The sequence below is a fragment of the Netta rufina genome (genome assembly GCF_964035555.1).
Source record: "Netta rufina genome assembly, chromosome: 3".
Lineage (NCBI taxonomy): Eukaryota > Metazoa > Chordata > Aves > Anseriformes > Anatidae > Netta > Netta rufina.
Window position 1 is genome coordinate 24,636,637 of NC_140125.1, and position 23,579 is coordinate 24,660,215.

The window sequence follows — 23,579 nt, forward strand, 5'->3', positions numbered from 1 at the left end:
TAAGTTTTGTTTCTTTGGGAAAGAAAAAGGGTCTGTTTATGTTAAACACCACATTCCCAATCAAAGCAGCTACACTGCTCTTCCCAGGAACTCTGGCAAACCTTCCCCCACCCTTCTTCCACACATGACTAATGAGGTCACTAGATTACCATCTCATTAAAGGATGAAGCCCACACTTCCATTCACATCATTCTTGGTGACACGCCCTTTCCTGCTCCCTCTTTACTTCACAGCACTACCAACACTACCTTTCCACCCATGGTAGGAAATGGACTCCAGCGCCATCCCAAAGTGAATTTGTGTGTAGTGCAGAAGCATTGAGATGTCAGGCCATCTGTTTATTGAGGACAAAAACCACACGTGATGTCTTTCTCTTTTCTAAACATGGCATATTAGTGGAACTGTTCCTAAATGCGTTAAGATGTTCACAGCACCAGCTTGCAACAAGGTCTAGGAGAGACATTTAAATTTGCAAACTTAAAAGTATATTTTCAGAAAGAAAATCTATACATCTTTGTTTATCAAATAAAGTTTTCCTTCATAACACAAGTGTTACTTACGATTTGAAAGTTAATTACTTTTACAAAATGTTTACTTTGTTTTGAATACTTTCTTCACATTCTTTTGTTGAGGTGTAGCCTACCTTTAATCCGTATTGTTGCATATATTTATGTAATTAAAAAGAAGACCTTGTCTTGTTTAAACTCTTAATCTGGTGGTGTACTCTGAACACTTCTTTTTTTCGCTAAATAATACGATTTTATCTGTTAATACGGACAGTGAGTTTCTCTTTCTAAAACAACCTTTACTGACTACATAAAGTTCCTTCCAGCCACTGCTTTTGATCGGGTCTCAAGACACTCTGGAAGAGCATCAGTGATACCACATTTTACAACACTTCTTGCATCGTTTTAGTTCCAAACGTATACAAATGAAGTCGTTTTAATCCTATAAATAATTTATTTTTAAAAAATTGTGCTGTTAACCCCTTTGCAGGGCAACGAGCTATGTGAAAAGTACAAAACTTTTTGTCAAATGTGATATTCAGAGTGCTTTTGACATAGTTCATTGGTTTATCTCAATTTATATGCGCAACGGGCAAGGCTAGAATCCATGAACCAAGCTGCAAAGATCTCAAGCTAAGTAAGGCGGAGAGATTTGAGAAACAAGAGAAGGAAATACTTTCCTATCCAATGTATACTCTTCAGACTAAAGCACTCTTTCTATCAAGCCTTCTAAACTGTTAAATAAAGTGTTCCAAACAAGCATTTAAACTTCATTACACAGAAGAGCAACAAGAACAGTAGCCTGCCAGACAAAAAGGCAGGAGGGAAAAATATATAGAGTTCAATGGTTAGCCTGAATGTAGCACAGTTCTTCACAACCGATGGGGGGGTAATTTCAACACGGTGTCCAACAACGTTCTAACGACGTGCTTCATCTCGACTGGTTACTATGAAGCAAGGTGGTAAATGTTTGGCCCCAATCGGGCTTCAGAAATGGTTCTTTTTCATGACGAGCATGTCTGTCCAGCTATCAATCATGTTTGTTTGCACCAAATCCCAAGCCATTTAAAATACGACTAATTAAGTTAAACTGAAGTCGTCTGCTCCAAATTCGCCATCAACTATCCATGCTACTGCATTCCTCTGAACAAAAACAAAAAAAAGAGAAAAAAAAAATCATACCTTGAAGATTTTATCAGTAATTAACATTCCTATTATAAGGTCTCTAATACAGTGTATTTACATAAGTTTTACTGAGCATGCATTACTTAACGAACTTAAAGTGTAACTAAATCCTACATTAAAAATTAGCAATTTTAGGTATCATTATTCATATTAATTCAAAGGTTAATTTATCATGTTATCTGTTGGTACAAAGAAATCATCTTTTGCAGAAGATATCAATAAATTACATACATTTACATTTAAGTTCCAGGGGCTCGTGCTAATTACAAAGCTGTCATCCATTTAAGATTCCTAAGTTGCTGGACATTATTCTCTGCACCTATACCTTTTATAGATGCACTACCGCAAGAAATTCAGTTTGTATCATTTTTATTTTTATGAAGTTTACAAGCTCATTTTATGGAGAAAATGAGAAAGAATAAGCAGGCAAGTAATTGGGAGAAAACAAAAGCAAAAAAAAAACAAAAACACAAGTAAAGCCAGCTGGAGGATAGGCTCTGAGTCCCTACATGTATGTTCAAGATGTTACAAGCAGGACTGGCAAGGCTGGTCCACCTAGTCCAATACTAGAAGCAGATGTGTCAGAAAGCACAGGAACAGAGAAACAAGTAATCCTTCTATATATCCTTCCAACTTTCAGCCATTTTCACCTAGTGGACATTCTAAACTAGAGGTGTTTACTTGTCTACTCACACTTCATGGATTTCTCCTTGATTGTTTTGTTCAGGTTCCCCTTGAACTCATGTCCATGCTTAGTATTCACTGTAAGTTTTTAGCATGAGATTGGATGTGTAATGACAGAAGCCTATAGGCTGCAGAACAATCCCCTAGTCGTCATCTTGTTAATAGTTCTAGGGGGGTAGGTAAGAAGGGTTGGGAAAAAGTGTGCATTTTGACAGTGAAAGAAGTTGCACTTATTTCAGAAGCATCACTCTCCTGATAACATCAGATGGTTAGGAAAAAATCAGTGGTGTACAGATTTTAGGGTGGAAAAATTTCAGTCTCTCCACATTTTGGAGATTACTTTTATAAGCACAGTAACACCACTATTTGTTTTCCAGTGTAGTCAGAACGCACTACTCAAATTTTAGTAACATTGCATGCACTTGAAGCATTGAAGGCGGCATTTCTAAGAAGTCTACCTAAGTCACTTAATAAAATACTACAGCCTCAGTTGACACCACTGTTTTCTATAGGACCTTTCTGTAAAGGCAATGATTCTAACCCAAGACTTGTGGGCATTTTTCTATTCTATTTATGACACAGAAAATCCACCAAACCAGCTGCCTTTGACATACATTTTTAGTGATTAGAAAACATACACACATGCACACACACACTCTTACCTTCAATATCCTGGTTGTCTACGAATGGCGCTGGTCCCCATATTCTAACAGTACCATCATCAGAGGCACTGGCCATCATGGATGGAATCTGCGGGTTCCAGCTCACACAGTTAACAGTACGTGTGTGCCCTGTCAGCTCCGCAATTGGCAGCTCGCTACGCTTGTGCCAAATATATACTTTGTGATCTAAACAAAATATGCATTTTGAAAAACATGAGAAACATTGCTCCGCACAAACCAATTTGTCATATCAAATAGCACTTCCACACCTAAAAAAGCATTAATGTTGTCAATTCTAAAACCCACATCTGTTGAATGTGCAACGGCACTAAACATTTTCTTCTAAAAATGATCAAAAGAACATTGGCAAGGTTCTACCACAAAGGGGCATGCTTCCTTTAAAAGACTTGCAAGAAAAACATTCAACTGCAGTGCAAATAACCTAGAAAGACAAACTGAGCTACTCTTAAATTAAGGACACGGGGTAGTAACGTTATTCAGAAGGAACACTTGCAGAATTTTTTTTTTTAAACAATCATATTTACAGATTAGTACACGCATTATAAAGTCACAAGTGTTAAGGCAGGATATTGACTGTATGAAGTAATGAAGTGCTGATGAGTAATACCTAAGTATCCCATAGGGCATCATGATCTCTAAATTGGAGAGAGAGGGATTTGAAGGGTGGACTATTCAGTGGATTAGGAATTGGCTGGATGGCTGCACCCAGAGAGTTGCAGTCAATGACTCTATGTCCAGGTGTCCCTCAGGGGTCTATTTTAGGATCAGTGCTGTTTAGTATCTTTAGAAGTGACACAGACAATGGGAACAAGTGCACCCTCACAAGTTTGCAGATGACACCAAGCTGAGTGGTGCGGTTGATATAACAGAAGGAAGGGGGACCTGGACAAGTTTGAGAAGTGGGCCTATGGGAACCTAATGAGGTTCAACAAGCCCAAGTGCAAGGTGCTGCACCTGGGTCAAAGCAATGCCAGACCTAAGTACAGGCTGGGAAAAGAACTCATTGGGAGCAGCCCTGCAGAGAAGGAAAAGATTGACATGAGCCAACAGTGTGAGCTTGCAGCCCAGTAGGCCAACTGCATCCATCAACAGAGGAGTGGCCAGCAGGGTGAGGGAGGGGATTGTCCCCTTCTGCTCTGCCTTTGTGAGGCCCCACCTGGAGTGCTGCTTCCAAGTCTGGGCCCTCCCCCACCCCACAATGGATGTGGACCTCTTGGTGTAGGTCCCAAGGAGGGCCACAAGGATGATCAGAGGTCTGGAGCACCTCTTCTCCTATGAAGAAAGACTGAGAGCTGGGGATGTTCAGCCTGAAGAGGAGGTTCTGGGGAGAACTCACTGCAGCCTTTCAATACTTAAAGGAGGCTTATGAAAAAGATGGAGAGTAACTTCTTACTCCAACAGACAATGACAGGACAAGGGGGAATGGTTTTAAACTAAAAGAGGGGAGATTTAGATGTTACGAGGAAATTCTTCACTCAGAGGGTGGTGAGGCACTGGAACAGGTTGCCCATAGAAGTTGTGGATACCCCATCCCTGGAGGTGTTCAGGGTCAGGTTGGATGATGCCCTGGTCAACCTGATCTGGTGGCTGGCAGCCCTACCTATGGCAGGGGAGTAGAGCTAGATGTTCTTTAAGGTGCTTTCCAACCCATGCCATTCTAAGATTCTATGAAGTTCACAGCTCTACAGTTAATGAAATGCGTCTTGGTACTGAAGACCTGGAAATATTCCACTGCAAGTGCAAACTGAGAAAGCGAGCGATGACAACAAGGCTCAATGTCTGAAATCGCAAGCTATTACTGTCTGACAATTAATTCTTGCGTTGTATTCAAGACATTGATTTGTACTTAAAGCAGATGCAATAAACAATCCCATAGATCTTATTTTGTGATAGGAAGCTTTTAATCATTTTTCTTTTAGCAAAATGCTTGAATTAGAATAATGGAGTCAAACACTCCATTGCATTTTGTTTGTTTGTTTGTTTTTAAGCATTTTATAACCAACCACATTTAAGAATAAGTGACTAAGTCAGGATTTTTTTTTCCAACTGTAGATTAGCAGCCTTTAACAAACCTGTGGATTGATCTCTCTAGGAATGTCTTTGGAATATTCCAAACACATCTTTATAAACTGAAAAAGTATGTGCCACTAATATTATACAAAACCTTAGTATTTAGTACTAACAGATGAAAATACTTTAATTCAATATATTTGGATGGTTTTAATGCAGAAGTCATTCTGAAGACTTAGCAAACAAGTCAATCTTTCTCTATTCCTCCTCCCGGCCCCTTACAAAACAAACTTGCTCTCTGACCTACCTGCTAGAATAGCATCATGGAATCATATTGTAACTTAACTGTCTTCTGCTGAGTCAGCTCATTTGAGTACAACACCTTTATATACACATGTATGCAAACATTTTGGTTGAGTTTACATTCCACTTACGATTTCAAGAGACTAAATATCCATGCTATTCATCAAATAACACAATTCACTCTCTGCTTTAACACTGGACACGCAAGCCTCTGCTGCCTGGGAGAATCAAAGCCTAAACACAAACCAGTATTTTGGTGCTTGTCAGAATGCCTGTATTTTGTTTTGGAAAAAAAAAAAACAAAAACACAAAACAGTTAACTAGATTAAGGCAGCGGTCAACTTCCTTCTCAGAAAGAGACCTCCATTTTCTTCCTATTGATAAAAGTGTTAGAAAAAAAAACTAGGTAGCTGACAAGGCATCTTCCTAAATTCAAGAGGTCACCACAATGTAATCTGTTACTTTCTTGTTTGTTTCTTTGCTTTATTTTGTTTGTTTAAACATAGAGAGGGGTTTTCTGAGTAGCCACATTTTCAACAGTTACAAGTTGTCACAGAGACAACAGCCTCAGACAGTCCAAACCTAAGTAAGTAGATTTGTCTAAGTTGATCTAAGTAACCCTCAGCTTCTACCAGTGCTAGGTGGTTTTAGACACCAAACATCTAAATAAATAAATAAATAGAAAAAAAATAGGTGCACTGTAGTATTCACACCTACACATTTCACAGCATCTTTATGACTCTCAACAAATCTTGAACTTTCTGGTTCTAAGGCCCCAAACCAATAATTTTGTTCAACCATGAAGAAATTCACACTGAATTGGAAGTACTGTCCTTCAGTCATTATCTTCCAGTGGGTCTGGTAAAGAGTGAAATTTAATTTTGGACATATTTGCTATTCCAATAAAAAAAAAAAAAGGATAGTAGTAACATCCTAGGCAACACTATGTCCTAACAGCTGTGTGTTACAAAGTACTAACAGTGATTACATACACATTTCAAGTGTAATTCTTAGCCCTGCATAGGCTTGAATATTAAGTGACCTCCACACGAGGTGATGGCACTATAGTGACAGAACCAAATCAATTCCAGACATGACCTATTAACTAATTTCTTTTTTTGCCACAGACAGTTGAATAAAAATACACCACAAAGCCTTTGATTACCAAGAAAACCTACTAGACAGTGTCAACAACTGCCTGATTTGAGATAACTACTTTGTAATGAAGCTGAATCTACTGAAATTAAAATCATCTTGCCACACCTGTATCTTCAACAGGGGAAATGAAGATGTTACTCCCCAGAAGTATTTCTGATTCAAACCACAAGCCTAAGAGTCATACCACAAAAATAAAAGAGCCCTCAAGAACACCCCACCCACTTTTAATTAGAACAGTTCAGATGCTTTAGAGGAGTAGGTGAAAAATTTGTTCCAGTTGCTCGCTTTCAGAGATGACAGCTGCTAACAACATTATAAAACTAAGGTATAGGAAGGAAGGATAAAGTGTTCTAGTTTTCTGCACAAAAAGGAATGATATTACCTTCGCTGCCACTTGCAATGAAGTCTTCATTATGACCTCCAAAACATGAGTGAATTGTGTAAAATCCTTGTGTAACACCTTGATACTTCCTCACTAAAACTCTGTCTTGTAAGTCCCATAAGTGAACTCCCTGGGAATATGAAGTACAGAGGATTTTTTTTCTTCAATTGAACATTATCCATTGCATTCTTTTGAAATAGTAAATGAGTTTAAACACAATGAAAACATACTTCAGCTGACTTCAGTATTTTTACTAGATCAAGAAAGTAAACATATACCAGATTATTAGCTTTAACTTCCAATCTATGGTCCCTTCTATTTTGAAAACTCATTCTCACAGAAGGTTCCCAAAGTAGAAATAAAATTAAAAACAAACAACCCCCCCTCAATTCTAACACCCCTCCCCACCCCCCCCACTAAACATAACCTGCCACAATTCTTGCTGCATCTGGCTTCTCAATGTTATTGCCAGATGCTAAGATTTAACAATGCATTTTTCATAGTATCAAAGCCTTTACCATAAAAGTCAAAAATTCAGTCTTAAGACTAAGATCGCCTTCTTGTCAGAGAATGTCACAATACATTTATGAACATTAAGGCCTCATATTAAATAAATACAACTATATAACAGCAAGTATTCCAGCTTCCATCAAAATATTTAAAAACAGTTAGTACTTGCAAGCAGGCTTATTTGCATTTCCATTTATTATCACCAACTCACCTGAGTTGCTACATTTAACAAAGCTAAGCGGCCATTTTTTGAAATAGTAAACGACATTATAGGGTGATCTTCTTGTACTCTGAAATCGTAAGACACATCAACGTTAAGAGTACACTTAACCAAAGAATAACGTACACCAAGACAAAAGGTATGTCCTGTCTCTGCAATATTATTGTCAGGTATAGACAGCGTTGAATTTGAAATTGTATTTGAAATTAGGTATATCTCAATGTCAATACAAGCCAGGACTGCAACAGCTTGCTAGTTTGCTAATACTTATGATGAACCCCAAGACCAAAAGGAACCTGAAGGCTCAAATACAGCTCCTAACTTTAAAGCACGATCTACTAAAATACGTCAGGAATTGTGAGGTAAAGATCTTTTAATGACAGAGGTACCAAAACATTGAGAAGAAACTTACGCCAGTGCATAGAAAGTTATTTCTAATACTTGATCTAATGCTTCTAGCTACAACTGGAAATCACTTAATTCTTGTCCCATATTAGTCTCCTTTTAACACTGAGAGCATTTTTAATAACTTTTTTCTCATCCTGCCCCACAAACCCTTTCTCAATCACCTTCTCGCACTAAACTAGGAATTCAAAAGCAAAGGAAGAGGTACTTACATGTTCCTGTCTGTAAGATCTTCAAAGTTATAACCCCGAATTCGCTGGTGTGTGTCTGATGCTAGAACAGTTTTCCCATCACTTAAGCACCAAAGGCATTGTACTCTCACCCCTTCCCAGGAGTCAAGGAGATTACCATCTAAATCCTGATTAGAAAAAAATAAATTGAACTGTTAGGGTCAGATTTCTGAGGAGTTCTCTGACAACTATCTTTTTTACTTTGCTTTCTGTAGCAGCCACGTGAACACAATCTTACCCTTTAACAGAGAGGACTTAATGAATTAAAAACATGACTTGTGTTAACTCTTGTAGGCATCAGTCCTGGAGAGCTGCGAATCCCTTTCCTTGCACTATCAGATGAGAAAAAAAAACTACTTCGTGTTGGGGAGCAGATCCGCAAGCTCATTTGTGCAGTGTGTGAGGTTTGCATACTGCTGCATCATTCTGAACACCAATTCAGATGACAAATAATCAAGAGCATGGGTGAGGCTTCAAATCACTATCCAAAATCAACTCTATTTGTATATTGAAAATTTCCAATTTCTAAGCACTAAGTAAAGACAGCATGCAAAAACCTAAGAATGACATAGTCAAAATTCTGTGGAATAAATTATATTTGTGGGCAAAGGCATAAACATGAAACGTTTTCATTAGCATATTTTCTAGAGCAGTTATGACAGAATTCCAGCCCACAAATCCTCCTTTCAGCAGAGGAATCTCTTTGCAAAAAAAGTTCTTGAACCCTTCTAACTATTACACAGAAACAGAAGTGCTGCAAGGATCAGAACGTTTTTGTTTTAAAAATAAACTTCTATGTCTGAAAATCAAGTTAATTTTTAGTGTACACGCACAAGAAAAAAATAGAACCTCAGATTTGACTGTGACAAAATGTTTCTTTCTAGCTTTATTTTCAGTGGGACAGATGCAGAGAACTTACACACTGATAGAACTGTCCACGCTGACCTCCTGTTACAAAACGCTTCCCATCAGGATTCCAGGCCACACTTGTTAAACTGTCTTCATGAGATTGGCTCATCTTTGTCCTCAGCTCCCCAGTCTAGAAAATAAACAGAGCAACAAGGTCTTATACCAGCCAGGAGAACCCTCTCCCCAGAAGACATTGATAACTTTATCTGACATACATAGGGTTTGGAGGTACATAAATTTAAACAGTTTTGTTAAAAAGCAACACAAAAATTATGGATAATGCAATAAAAGGGCAAGAGCTACCACAGTATTTCCAGTGACCTCATATTTGATTTAGGGATTATTTTTTGTCCCTCAGATCAGGACAGATGAAGTAGTGGGTATGTCAGACAACTGTAAGATTATAATTTAAAGAGGGGAACTCAAAGAAGTTGGGAGAAAACCTAAGTACAAGAAGAGATGAGTAAAAATAAAATAAAAGATGGAAAGTGAGAAGGCAGGAGTAGGCCAAAAGAAAACTGAGGTGACAAAAATACAATTTAGTAAAAAATAATATTTACAACATTTTCCTCCCTGAGCTGAAGCTCTCCATGCCAAAACTTTCACTCCAGCTCATACTGTTGCTGCTTCACAAGACACTGAGCCAACAAATGGCTTACCACTGCCAAAACAGTAAGGACTTCTCTCTATTCCCTTGTGCCAGCTCGAGTTCTCCCCACTAAGCCAATTTATTTCACTAAGCCAATTTAATTAATTAAAACAGAAAAAAAAAGCATTCAAAGGATGAAAAAAGGAAACTTTTTGTTTCTAGGTAACTAAATTAGTTCAGAGTCCAAGACAGCACAAGACTATATAGCCTGCAATTGAGGCAGGGGATGCTTTTGTATCAGCCCAACTGCCCATAAAAATCAACAGCGGGAAAAGGTTTCCAAAGTCATAGAGGAAGTCAGAAGAACTAGACAAATGCCCTAGTATTTGACTGAAAGACAAACTTCTGAAATCTGAAGTCTAAGCCTCTATGAACCTTTCACTAGTACCACTGGGAGGGATACACAAAATAAAAATAGTATCTTTTACTTTGCCACTTGTTAAAATCTTCAGCAATAAATTCCTCCCCTTAGATGATAATTCTGCTATCTCTTTCTCTTGATTTCCTTTTCTTCTCTTCAGCAGTTCCCTATCATCCTTGGGATTTCTGCAATCCCTTCTTAGACACTATTTATCTAGAAGAGATGCACTAGAATTGCTGCAGTCCCATGCAATCAGACTTGAACCCTATTTTCAGTATCTGTGCAAAGCAAGTACAGAATTTGTAGACTGACACAGTTTTTTCTCAAATTATGGAGAGAAGAATATCTTTTTTTTTTTTTTTTTTTACACTTGCACCTTTGCACAGCAAGTTTTGTGGAAGTAACTTCCTTCATGCTTTTTATACAGACATATATATTTACTAAAAAAAAAAAAAAAAAAAAAGGGCAGTAGGCTGATCATAAAGTTTTATTTTGTAACTCTTAGTCACTACTTACTTGTACATTCCAGAGCCAAAGCTCAGAACAATCATCTGGGCCACAGGCAACAAGATAGTTGTCATCTGGACTCCAAGCAATATAAGAGACACCATATGCGTGACCTTCTAACGTCTTAAGTAGTTTTAGCTGGTGAGTATCCTGAAAAAGAGAGATTCTGTTGAGACAATAGAAACAAGCTCCTACTAACTTCACATATACAGTGTGTCCAAGCACAGCAAGGACACTTGGCTTTTTGCATTTTGTCAGTCACATGAACAAGTCCTCACTGAAAAAGCAGCTGCTAGTTTACAGAGTAGGACCTTAAAGTGAAAGCTGCTAAAATCTGATGTGCAAAACAAGAATATTTGGAAGACTAGAACAAAATACCTACAAGATTCTGAATGTGGAGCTTGCAAAATGTCATTGTGTACAGAGTTGTACATTAAATTATACTTGATAATACAGAAACCTCATATGCTAGAACAAGTCTATATACCTACTGGACTATAAAAGTACTATTACCCACATTGTATGGAATTAAGTTAGTTCTTAAACATAAAGCATAATCATGCTGGAAAATTATTATGGTTAAACAGAATTAACCAAAACCTTCACGCTTGCTGAGAAGGGAAAACTTTCAAGTGCTAATGCTTCTATAAACTGTATCTTGAGAGCATCTTACGTGCTGCTCAAGAAAAAGGTTTACAGAAAAATACTTTTAAAAGCATACTTGAGGTGGTTTTTTTTCTTTCTAAATGCTGCCTACAGCAAGCTGTGCTTTTGTTCTGCCAGATTTAGTGAATAAAGCATACTTTTCTCACACTGACTATCTTACATGACCTTTACACTACAACTGTTCTACTGATGACTTGTCAAAGGAACTTTACTTTCAAGCAGCTTCTTATGAAGGTAATATAGTTATATACTGTGAAACCATAGCTTCCAAATGAATTTGTAGACTGACAAGCTTCCAAAATACAGAAACATGCTGCATAGAACAGATCTCGTTAAACCGCTTACAACAGTTTTTGTGAAGTAGCTTGGAAAAGCTGGTTGTGGGTTGTTTTTTGTTTGTTTTTTGATTGGAGGGGGGGCGTTGCTTATACCTCATACTTCTCCAAAAAGGAGTCTGACTCATTTGAAGATGTAGCTTGATTTCTCAAATTCTCTTCTTTCTTTTGTTTTAGCATTAATCAGCAGAGCACCTCTTGACTTGGGATTCTATAGGAAGAACATTATCAACAGAGAAACAGTCTGACACAAAGGTCGGTTTCTTAGGACCAGCTGCGAGGGATTCAGTGATTCTCAGTCAGCCTGCAGCTTTGATAGTTCTGCTAGCTAGAAAACTAAATTCTTCAATAGAAAGTAGGCTAGGAATAATCTTCAAAGAACAGACAAAATAAGCAAATGCATGGAACTCCTCAAAACCCCTTTATTATTCCAGGTCTGCATTAGATACTGCTGTGTCTCTTGCTGCACTGATATGCAAAGAAACTGAGTCACATCTGACTTCATCCCACATCCTGGGGCTTGCCTGCAACTGCTGCATTCCTTTAAATTAATCCCAGTGCAAGGGTAGACAGCCACTTCTACTGCACCTCACTGGAGAGGCAAGAGGAACAGGATGCATACGGTATTTCTTTTCTAATAATAGGACCTGGGACTATCTTTCTCTCATGCTGCTCTCATACTTTCCTCCACATATAGCAGAACTGCTATGCCCTATTTTGCTCTCACTGAAACAGCAGTCAATGGTATTTCAGACAAACATCCCCAAATTTAGTCACTTTGCTTCCCACCCTCTACCAGAAGCAATCTCAGTACTTCTATCCCTTACACACAGCTTGCCAGATTTTTGTTATGCAGAACAAAAAACTATTCAGCCTACCAATTTAAGTCCATAGTAGTTGAGCAAGTCCTTGGCTGAAAAGCAAAACACCCATCAATAGCTTTTAGAAAGAGCAGTAAAGAAGAAAAGTTTCTGTAGGAAACAAGTTAAAGGAGAGCTCTATCAAAGAAGATGCACGCTAGATATGCCTGCTGTGCCCATCCTTTGTGTTCTAGAGATTCTGCTGCACTTTTTAAGTCAAATAATGCATTTCACACACAGACCTAGCTCACTCAAGATATTATTTAATGCTGCTGAATCTGCATAAGAGCAGTGAAGTGAACAAATGAAAATGAAAACAGAAGCACAGGATAAGAGTTTAGAAGGGATGTAGATAGGTCTTAAAAAGAAATAAGAAGTTAGTGTCATGAAGAAAAAACAAGGAAACAAGGTTATTATGCTTAGGAAGGGGTGATGGAAAAAAGGGGGGAAACAAAGGATTCTTTTCACAGTATAGTAATTAATGTGTGAAAGAATACTTTATTTAAAATAGTATGCTCATTTCTCTGGCCTAGAGTTGGATGGATGCTTCCTTATATCCTTTATATACAGATTTAAAAAATTCTAAATGCGTAAAGCCTTGAAAACCCAATTAAACTAAACTGTTCAAAAGACATTGTCAACAATGGCTACAGGAAATTTTCTCTGGCAAATATGAAATCAATTAGAGTTATCTGGCTTGATGTTATTTATAAGGCTACCTCCTTGAAATGGTTTCAAAGTTGTTGGGTTTTTGGTGTTTGTTTTTTTGAAAGTACTCAAATACGGAAGATAGAACTCTATACAGCTTTCCTATTATTTACTACAGATTTTGTTCCCATAAAAACCCATGGGCTAAAGTGTTAAAATAATTTAAACACTCACAAAACATCTATTTGGCTCAATTAACTAGATGTTAGCTAGCAAGTAACTATGAAACATACTACCAAGCTGTTGTGTATTAAAACCCACTGATATAAAAGGAAGATGTGCATCTACAGTCAAATAACAGGTCAACAGCAAAATCATTTGATCCTCAATTTACTTGGAATTGATCTGTCTATTAATAAAAATCAGTAAAAATCAAAGTACAAAAGTCAGATTATGCAGCTGTGTATCTCTTGGCTCAGAGCACACTGTCTCCAGTAACAAGCCCCAACAATTCTACTCCTGAAAATTAACACTTGTTAATTTTTAAGAGATATATAACAATTATATACAAGCAAAATGGTTTTAAGTTCTTCTATCTTCATAGGAGAAGAAAGGACTCAAAATTATACAGCTTCCTAAAACCCAGAGTGGGAGAAAAGAACCAACTTCTGCTCTCAAATCCTACTGAAAGCTAGTATGGGACTGCAAAAGCTTTTCATCTTCCACTTAACATACCAGTCTGCAGATGTATAATTAAGAACTAAGAATCTTATTTCTGATAGTGTTTTACAAGCATTAACAACTTCAAATATTGTATGCATACGTTCTAGTTTATTCACAGTTGTCAGTTGTTATGAAATATATGGAAATACTGTAAGATATTTCTAAAACGCAATTTAAAACAGTCTTAGATTTACTGCTTAAGCTTTTATTTACGTAAGTATAGACACAGGTAGGAAATATAAATTTTGTGTCAGTATAGATATTTAATATAAGAGGAATAGTGCCACATGTCAATATCAAAAACTAAAAACATGGTCCGTATGGAAGTGGCTGGGTATACCTTTGTGTATCAGTGAATTCTGCAAAGTGTTTGAATCTTCATCTCAAAACAAAGCAAATCACACAACAGCAACTAGCTAGCACAAAGTGGTATAACAATGCAACCTTAAGCACATACAATTTATTACTCAAATAATGTAATAAATGGTGAAATAGATATTTAAACTCAAATACCCTAGTAATAACAGGATAACTGAAGAGGTTTAGTCACATATTTGAAGTACTCTTAGTGAGTGACTTGGAAGTTCTAAAAGAGATCATTTCTCATCACTGCCATGCTCCTTCCACTCTCACCCAACACTTCTCATGGCCTTCAAGCTGAGAAGCTCTCCTTGAAGTCACCAGCAGGCTCTACATAGCAGTGCTGGTTAGGGGCACAGGATCTCCTGTTCCAGGGCAGTCAATGTTTCAGGCACTATAATACCTGGTACATTAGGGCATCAGGTATTCAAGTGCCTTCACTAACTTATACTGACTGTGATCTTCGTTTCTTTAATATTCCAAATATGCTAGTCAGTAGGCTACAGTACATACTAGCCTGTCCTACAAAATTCAAGCCATCCAACCAAGAGAAAATAGAGATTGAAGAGGCAAAAAAACAAAAGTCATACATATTTAAGACATGCTGCACACTTACTGGATCAACCTGCCATATAATAACAGTTGTGTCCTTAGATCCCGTTGCTAGTTTAGTGCCATCATTGGAGAATTTACAGAACCACACTTCATTACAGTGCTCCGTTAGTATCTGCTGTGTGTAGCAGGGGAACTGTTTCCTAGGAAAAAGAAAAGGACACATTAAACAGGTTAATAAGAAAGCAGTAAGAGATAGTTCTTACTAGCTAGATTAAAAAACCACAACAAGCCAAAAATGTATTTAGAAGCCAAACCACTTGGAAAGTCTTCAATTAACAGCTGCTTCAAATAAGCACAGAACGAAGTGTCTTATCTGGTAAAAACCTCTTATCACCAAGCAATCATAACTAATCTTAAGAGCTTAGAGCTACTTTTCTTCCCCTCACATAATTCATTTTGCTTCATATAACTTGGAATAAAACTGACCTCATTATGGCAGTAACAGCTTATTAATATAAACTTTTGTGACGTACAGAATATACTAGAGTTACATACTCATTGAATCATACCTGAAGTATTTTATTTACATGTAAACTTTTTTTTTTTATTCATCTGAGCTGTATCTTGCAAAATCCTTAGAAACAATTTTAGATACAAGTTGAATAAAATGATAGTCTTTTTCTTGAATGTGATTTTGCAATAAGTCGTGTTTGTTTATTATACTTTCTTTGCAGAATACCACATGCAACTTTAAACATCACAAGATAGAACCTAGAACCACAGAACAGTCTGGGTTGGAAGGGACCTTAATATCATCTAGTTCCAACCCCTCCCATTCAGATGGGCTAGCAGTTAGCTGCCTAACCACTGACACTTTTTTCTGAACTGCAGGGGTCCTAGAGGGATTTAGCCTTACGATGAGCTTTTATGTTGCCCAGCACAAAGCAACACAACTCTACGGGGACATGAAGGGACTACTGTAACAATAATCTATGTGAACGTACGGTTTCATTTATCACTGGAGATAGATAGCCTAAAAAAAATTACTTCTACATTTATGTTTTGAAGTGCATTTCGGTGGTTGCAAGGCTGACAGACACCTGGAAAATGCTTTTTTTAAAGCAGGAACTTCTGCTTAATATGGTGACTACATTCTCTCAGTCTATTTTCTTTTACTTGAAGATGCTTTCTAACGTATGCTTGAAGACCATTGAGCAACACTAAGCCACCATGCTGTCCCTCACTCCCAGTCTTATGACGGACAAGGATAACCACATTGTATATATACATATTTGCGTTTGGCTTCCTCGGGTATGTTTTTCTACAAAAAGTGAGTAGATAGAGGTCTACTTCGCCTTATTCTGCCTTAATCTGACCACGAGCTGATTGTCACTAGAACTACCCCAAGCCCTAGGTAAAAAGCCCCACACATGAAATAAAATTTTTCTTCCTTGAAGCCTAGAGGGAGGTTAGACAAGTCCTTACACAGACATGTACACCTACAGGTTTTATTATTATTTAGCCATATTACAATAAGTTAATATTTTTTCCTAAGAGCAGCAATTCCTTATGGAAAGTAAGATTCTTTATTCGTAACTCATACAAAGTACAAGGGGCACACTCTGTCTCAGGAAAGTCTTTTCCGTATATTTCATTAAAAGAAATACTCTATAGAAAAGAAGTGCTTGTATTGTAAAGGTTAAAACCTTGGCTGCTTTTCATAAAGACATGGAAAAAAAAAGCAGTGTAATGCTGGAGCACATAATTTTCAGAGTAAGGTGTCATTTAGGTTTCTTAAAAGGGTAGCAAGCACAGTCGATATAGTTGGTGCATATATATCCCATGTTGAACCATGCTATTCACAATCCAGTCAGAACTTTCTGTGGGAGCTGTGATCTAACTAATGAAACAATCCAGCACGTTTGGCTTCACAAACAGCAAAGAATACATTAAATAATGCTGCAGTCATTCAACAGTTTCTTGTCTAGGTAATTAGATGCTATTGTAGCTCAAAGTTTTGGATTTTTTTTTTTGTTCTATTTCCAATTGTTCTGTTCAGCACAACACAGTTGAGTCATGTTGTTCACATACTCAAAATATCTAATATGTTATCTACTATTGTATATAAAGAAATTTAAAATTCTAAATTCAACACCAAACAGATGCTTTTTTACTCCCTTTATGTAGAATGGAAGACTTATTTTTCAATTTCTGCAACAGTTCTTTTTCAAAAATGCTACACTGACCTAGTAGAAGCATGCATGAATGCAACAGCATTCACTTCTCATTTGGGATTCATTATTTGTTTGTAAATTCAGACTGCAGTATATTTACATGAAAGCTAGAAGAGAGAATTCTGGGGGGAGGGAGGAACAAAAACAAACCACATAACCTGAAGACTCTCAAGGTAAAAAATAAAATTTTTATATATATATATATATATACACACACCCACACACATATATATAAACATATATATAAATAAATATAAATGCTCACCTCCAAGAGCATCAATTGTTACCAAAATCTGATGCACAGCAAGATTGAAAGTCTCACCTTCACTCCCAGCAGCTTCTCCCTTCTACCTCCCACTCTTATGAAGTGATTAGTGAAGAGTTAGTTAAACATTTTACCCATTAGTGCAATTCGAGCATGCTTGCTCAAAATAGTGCCAGAAATCCACAACATATTGATTCTAACTAACAAGGGAAAGTTGTCAGTGTTCCATCATTAAGATATTACAGAACTTAAATTGTCTAAACTATTAGACTACTGTTACTTCTGTCAGTTTAATCAAATTTTGGCTTCCACTGTCTTTAACTCACCTCATTATGCCCAAGCATTGCAGCATGTACAGCACACCACATACTGATCTCAGACCCCTGCAATAGGTAGGTACAATAGGTTGAGTTGAGGACAGAATGGAAGCCTTTATTTTGAAATGTTTTGTTTGTTTGGTATTAGTTTGGCCAAATTTTTATGTCAGCAAATAGATTCATGTAGGTGGAAATCAAGTCCAGCTTTGTCACATATGGCATCTTTTATATCCAAATCTATTTAGTCCATCTTCAGTACACCACACTCTTTACAGCTGACTTGAATGCTCTTTAAGGTTTGATCGATCACTTTAAACCCCCTACAGAATATCCAGTGCTATTTATGGACTTGGGGAAAGACTAAGCCACTTTCTGTTGGTCTGATTTTAAGACTTGCTTCTGAAATAGGGAAGCCACAATTCCTGCGTCTAACCATTTCCAATAGCTCTTAAATTGGGAAATATTCTAGCAGTTTCTTGTGTGTGGACACTTGACTAACGTGACGTAGCCAAATATAATTTAGTCTAAAAAAAGTTTCCTGAATGAAGTACCAACTCTAACAATTTTAAAGCCTTAAGACAGCTTCAGTGAAGACTGCATCTTTAAAAGCAGATTCCATATAGTCAAAGTAGCTGAGTTTAGGAAGTTTCTAAAAACAAAGTTTATCAGACAGTACTTAACTTCCTCAGATGAACTAACCTTAACTCAGAGTCCTCCATAAGTCCAAGTGTTAGCCTACTACATGAAAAAACATGCAAGGGTATCTATCATATGTGATCATGTATGGCCCCTGTTTTCTAGGTGTCCTAACCCTTATTCCTGTATTACACCACGCAGAGCAGTATTCTATAGAAGCTACATGTAGTTTTTAAGATCCTTGGCCAAGTTTTCAATGGATGAAGAAAACCATTCAAGTCAGGTATTTGTTAAAAAAATAAATAAATAAATAAGAAAACAAACACACCACCCCAACATCATCTTGCTTATGTCTACCGTATGATATTTCTAATGTTCAGAAGCAACACTGATACACATGTAGATACATTCAGCTCTTACTACCTTATAAAGTGCTACTTTCGCAATTTTTTTTTTTGTCATTCATACTATATATTAAACACAAGTGTTTTCTGTGCATTTCTATTCTGTCCAAACTTTTGTCTAAAAGCACCTCTCTGTTTACTATCAAAAGCTGAAAGTTGACTTCACAAAGTGTGCTTCAGTAGTCTTTCTGCATTCCAGTAAGCTTGAACGCAGATTCTGAGTACGTAATGTAAAAGTGATTCTCCAGTCAAAACAGAAGTCATGTACTGATGTATAAACAGACTGGCTACCCAAAGTAATAAGCAACAAGCAGTTAAGGCTTAGAATAGTAATATATTCTATTCATTCATACCCACCTGATTAAAATTGTTTAAAGCTTCAGTCTGACCCCGTTAGCCCATAACCAGCTACCAAAGTCTTTCATACACAGTTTCTACTCCATCCCCCCTTCACTCATTTATCAAGAGCTGTCTTTTGCCAGTCAACTGCTGTTAAACCAAACCAGAATATTTTTTCATGCTTCTGTAAATATTAGGTACAATTAAATTACTTTAAGAAATAAAGACATTGCTGTCCAACTTAAAAGTAGCAAGGGCTTCTTACCTACTACAAACATGATCTATAAGCAGCGAGACAGAATCTAGATTACTATCTAGTTTGGTATTATGATATAGGCACCGGTCCCGTTGTAGTTCCACAGCCTGACGTAGCAGGTTCTGTAAACGCCTTGGAGGAAGCATCACTGATGGGGGCAAGTATGCTTTAAAAAAAAAGTAATTGAAAAATACATTTATCAAGACCAAGTAAAAGCATTTCTTGATTTGAAAGTTTTTAGAATAAACTTTAGTAAATAAAGCTTAAAAGCTACAAGAAAGAGAGCACACAGCTTATCATATTTACACGTATACACCCAGAATTACAAGCAAGAACTTCTGGTAAGCAGAGCTGTATACAAGTTATTTGTAGTTACAGTATATACTGTCCTGGCAAACAAGCATCATTTACACAAATTCACTCGCAACACAGCATTTAACAAAATCTATCAAATTATAAAACAGTATCAGTTGTGTTCATTTGAGGAATTCTCAAGTAGTACTATCAAAATGAACAATTTATTTTACAGCATAGTATTCTAGTTGCAAAATCCATGGTTTTACACCAGTCACGAGAAATTAGAGGAGAAACCAAAATCCAGAGACTACAGTCTCAGACCACTATTAGTCAGTACTGGTATTCACAGTGGTTCCAGGACACACTTAGTTTCAACCTTTCAATATAGCTGGCATTTACAAAACAACCTTCCCCCAACCCCAAAACATGCATTTAATCATCAACCTGTATTATTAATGCATGCAACAGAGCTAAGAAATGAGAGATGAAGATCAGATATAGAAGAACAAAGTGTTAATGGGGGTGCCTTTAGGTGCCTTAACGAAGAACTAAAAAGAAACAACTAGTAAATGCAATCAGAATCAATTCCCTGGAATACATTATTATGTAATGTGTACTGGATTTACAGAGGCAGGAATAAATTCTAAACACCAGAACATCTTACTCTGGAGTTTGTCCAAAAGTTTAGATCTGGAAGCTGTTCCTTTTCCTTCCCACTCTGCTTTTGCACGCAAGTCTTCTGCATGGCTACACATCAGATACCTGTTAAAAATAAAGAAAATAAAAAGCATACACACACCAACAAACCGAGTCTTTTTGGAAACATTCTTCCCACATGATAAATAACACACTCAATTTGATTCCAGTTCATGTCTTTTGAAATCACTTAAGCTTAGACTGATAGGAACAGAGGCAAGGAACACATACACGCATTTCAGAACAGATAGCTACAAATTGTCAATAGAAAAAAAAGAGCCCCAAAGAGGTTTTTGGAAAGTTAAAAACGTAGGAGTTTCATCTAAAAACAATCCAGACTATTTTCACCTACCTAAGCATGCTTATTCAGTTGTACGATTACAAACTAACAATTCTCAAGATCAGATGAGCACACATGTATTCATTTGGATTCCGATACATAAATCACATTGCTATTTTGATGCATATAAGACAGAACATTATCTACTGAACACTTTTCCTTACTTACCACTTTAGATAGCACATCTCACTACTGGTTATTTATCAGAAGGGTAATAGCTTTAAAACTGAGGGTTTTTTTGTTTTGTTTTGTTTTTGTTTGTTTGTTTGTTTGTTTTAAGAGACAGCATAACCTAACAAAAGCTACAGCATTTCTTCAAAAATTCCATAGAAAGAGCTCTCAAAGTCCGAACACTTACCCACTGAGGACATGAATGCGTTCTGTATTATATTTCAGAGGTGTCAGTTCACAGCGTAGAACTTGAAGTGCCTCCAGGACCTTGCCATCCTCCAGGTACTCCAGGTACTTCTGCTGCAGCAGCAAAAACTTCATCCTCTGACATGACAGAAAGCAGCAGTCAGGGGAAAAAGGTTGACTGAAGTTTCAGAAAACGTTTGAGCCTAAACAGAACAGTAGAAACCATTCTACTATGCCCTTCAGAAATCAAGCTATACGTAATGTTTCATCACTCAATTTCTTTTTGTTGGATTTCAACAACACTATAGCAATTAAGTTACTGATGTAGGTATCCTCCTATCTCATTTCTCAGATCCCCCCTTCAAGTTGTCTCAATTTCATATTCACACCCTTTTCACTGTTTTCCAAACATGGAATTAGACAGGCTTCCCAATCTTAGATTCTAACAAGAAAGAAGCAACTGACCCCATATTTAAGACTGCATGACAGCACAGAACACAGCAGGTCAACTCAACAAGTTCTCAAACTGCTTACACCAAAGCGGACATGGATTGTTTGCATAGCTGCATAACATAAGACCTCAGGCAGTGTCGTTTTTTTTTATTGTCATGTTTTATAATTACATGTTAATTTGTTTTCCTCGGGTGTTTTATCATTTTTCAGGAGTGCAAAGGAAAAAAAAAAATACAGTTTCCTACACTTAGGAATCATTTCACTTTTCTGTTATCAGAAGTAATCACTGTTATATTCCACAGTTTTCTTTTCAACTTGTACAATTTTTGATTCTTTAAAAAAAATAAAATAATAATAATCAAGCCTGCTATTCTAACAACTAATATCTATGGATAAAAAAGCAGGCATTAATTTATTAGGTTCAAAAAGCCAAAGTCCTGGAAATTCCTATTTATACTAAGTTCTTAGATAGTTTGACTGTTTCTGAACAAAACCAGTGTTTTAAAAGTCAGTGTTTGCATATTTTTATATATATATATAATATGTAAAATATATGAATTTTATATATTTGTATATATTGCATTGCAGTGTTTGCAAAGTAGTCATAGTTTGCATTACTGCTAGCAGTTGATTAGAGATGTCTTTCTCCTCTTATAAGAAGACTCACCAAGTTAGAGGAAAATGTACATTCTTAAACATACCAGTGAGAAACAGAACAAATATCAAATGCAGCAAATCACATCTCCTTTACTAATGAACACACAGCCATTTTAATTACCAGTTTCCTTTGCTTCGTCAGATCTCAAGTACCTCACTATTTTCATGCTCATATTTGGTCAATGTTTACTTGTTAGTTTCAAACACACTGCTAGCCTCCTTAAATAAAGGGCTAATTGGGAAGTTTAAGACGTCCCTGTCCTATTAACATTTACATGGAAGTTTAAGGCTTCAAACCCGTAAAAACTAAAATTAAAAAACAAAGCAATTTCAACTTCCAGAGACATTCAGTTCTTCAAAAGAATAGTATTTCTATATACAATGCTACTAAATTACCTCACTATTCTGTGAAGCATAAAACATTGCATAGAAGATTTGTTATTTTATATTTGTTATATAAAAAAAATGATATGTTCAAACATGCCTGTAGCACTCTGTTGTCCTCTATGTGATATGCATTCCTGGATTACATCCCCTATCGATCTCTTTGGTTTATTTGGAATTGTTAGAACTATGTGTGAAAACAGAGCATAACTGCACAGGCTTTTTTTTGTTTGTTTGTTTGTTTGTTTCTTTCCCTCCTCCAGGTAAAACAGCAGCTTTATACTGTTTCGGAGATATGGTCAGAACTAAAAACAAACAAAACCAAAAAAACACACTGACCTCAGTGGTTGATTCCATGCCCTAGGCCAGCAGACCTCAAGCTGTTTGCTTATATAGCAGCAGCAGGAGGGAAAAGAGCTTCCTTTCCTAGCTGTGTACAAGCTCAGAAGGATGCATGAAGGTGCTCAGACAGTAGTCACATACAATTTTTCTTTCCTCTTTGTCACCTGACATTGATGATAACCACGTAAAAGTTGCCTCATATTTCCAGTTTGTAACAGAAACTAGAATTCCTCCAACTCTTCTTCTCTAGTCACTACATAAAGTGCTTATTAAATTTATATTGTCTTTTTCCTTAAAGACAGATACACATATGGTTACTAATTACTCCCTCTCATACTTTTAGAACTTGGCATGTCAATTTCATTTCTTTAGAGGAAAGTTTAAAAAACAAACAAACAAAGAAAAGAAAAACCTACAAAACATTCTTTGCATTGACAATCCCAACTCCAATTGCATGGAACCATTACAGGCACAGTACCATGCAGAATGCTGTTGCCAAGCCATCCAGAGAAACAGAACTTCAGTTTGGGTTTAGAAAATGTAACTTCCAAGAAAAATCACAGTGCCATGTGCAACTTTGGCATATTAAGAATACAAAAGCATCCAAAACAACGTAGTACCATACACTTCGTATAGAAGTCTACTGTTAACATCATGGAGAATAAGAATAAAAGAAAATCAGCTTTAAATTGTAGAACTCAGTCCCTGCCTTTATGCTATCGAAAATGTTGACAGGGAAACTAAATTGGTTTC

General features: G+C 36.7%; 1 protein-coding gene across 1 annotated transcript in view; it reads right to left on the minus strand.

Moving 5' to 3' along the window:
- Positions 1 to 325: 325 nt before the first annotated feature.
- Positions 326 to 23,579, minus strand: part of WDR26 (WD repeat domain 26) — a 30,014-nt gene continuing 6,760 nt past the window's right edge. Inside the window, exons 4-14 of the mRNA XM_084284546.1 lie at positions 20,992 to 21,128; positions 20,262 to 20,359; positions 19,310 to 19,466; positions 14,911 to 15,049; positions 10,712 to 10,852; positions 9,196 to 9,315; positions 8,259 to 8,404; positions 7,633 to 7,711; positions 6,912 to 7,041; positions 3,038 to 3,223; positions 326 to 1,649 (exon numbers count right to left, since the gene is read on the minus strand). Of these exons, the coding sequence (XP_084140672.1) occupies positions 1,624 to 1,649; positions 3,038 to 3,223; positions 6,912 to 7,041; positions 7,633 to 7,711; positions 8,259 to 8,404; positions 9,196 to 9,315; positions 10,712 to 10,852; positions 14,911 to 15,049; positions 19,310 to 19,466; positions 20,262 to 20,359; positions 20,992 to 21,128 (1,359 nt within the window). The 3' untranslated portion in view covers positions 326 to 1,623. The remainder of the gene's footprint in view (positions 1,650 to 3,037; positions 3,224 to 6,911; positions 7,042 to 7,632; positions 7,712 to 8,258; positions 8,405 to 9,195; positions 9,316 to 10,711; positions 10,853 to 14,910; positions 15,050 to 19,309; positions 19,467 to 20,261; positions 20,360 to 20,991; positions 21,129 to 23,579) is intronic.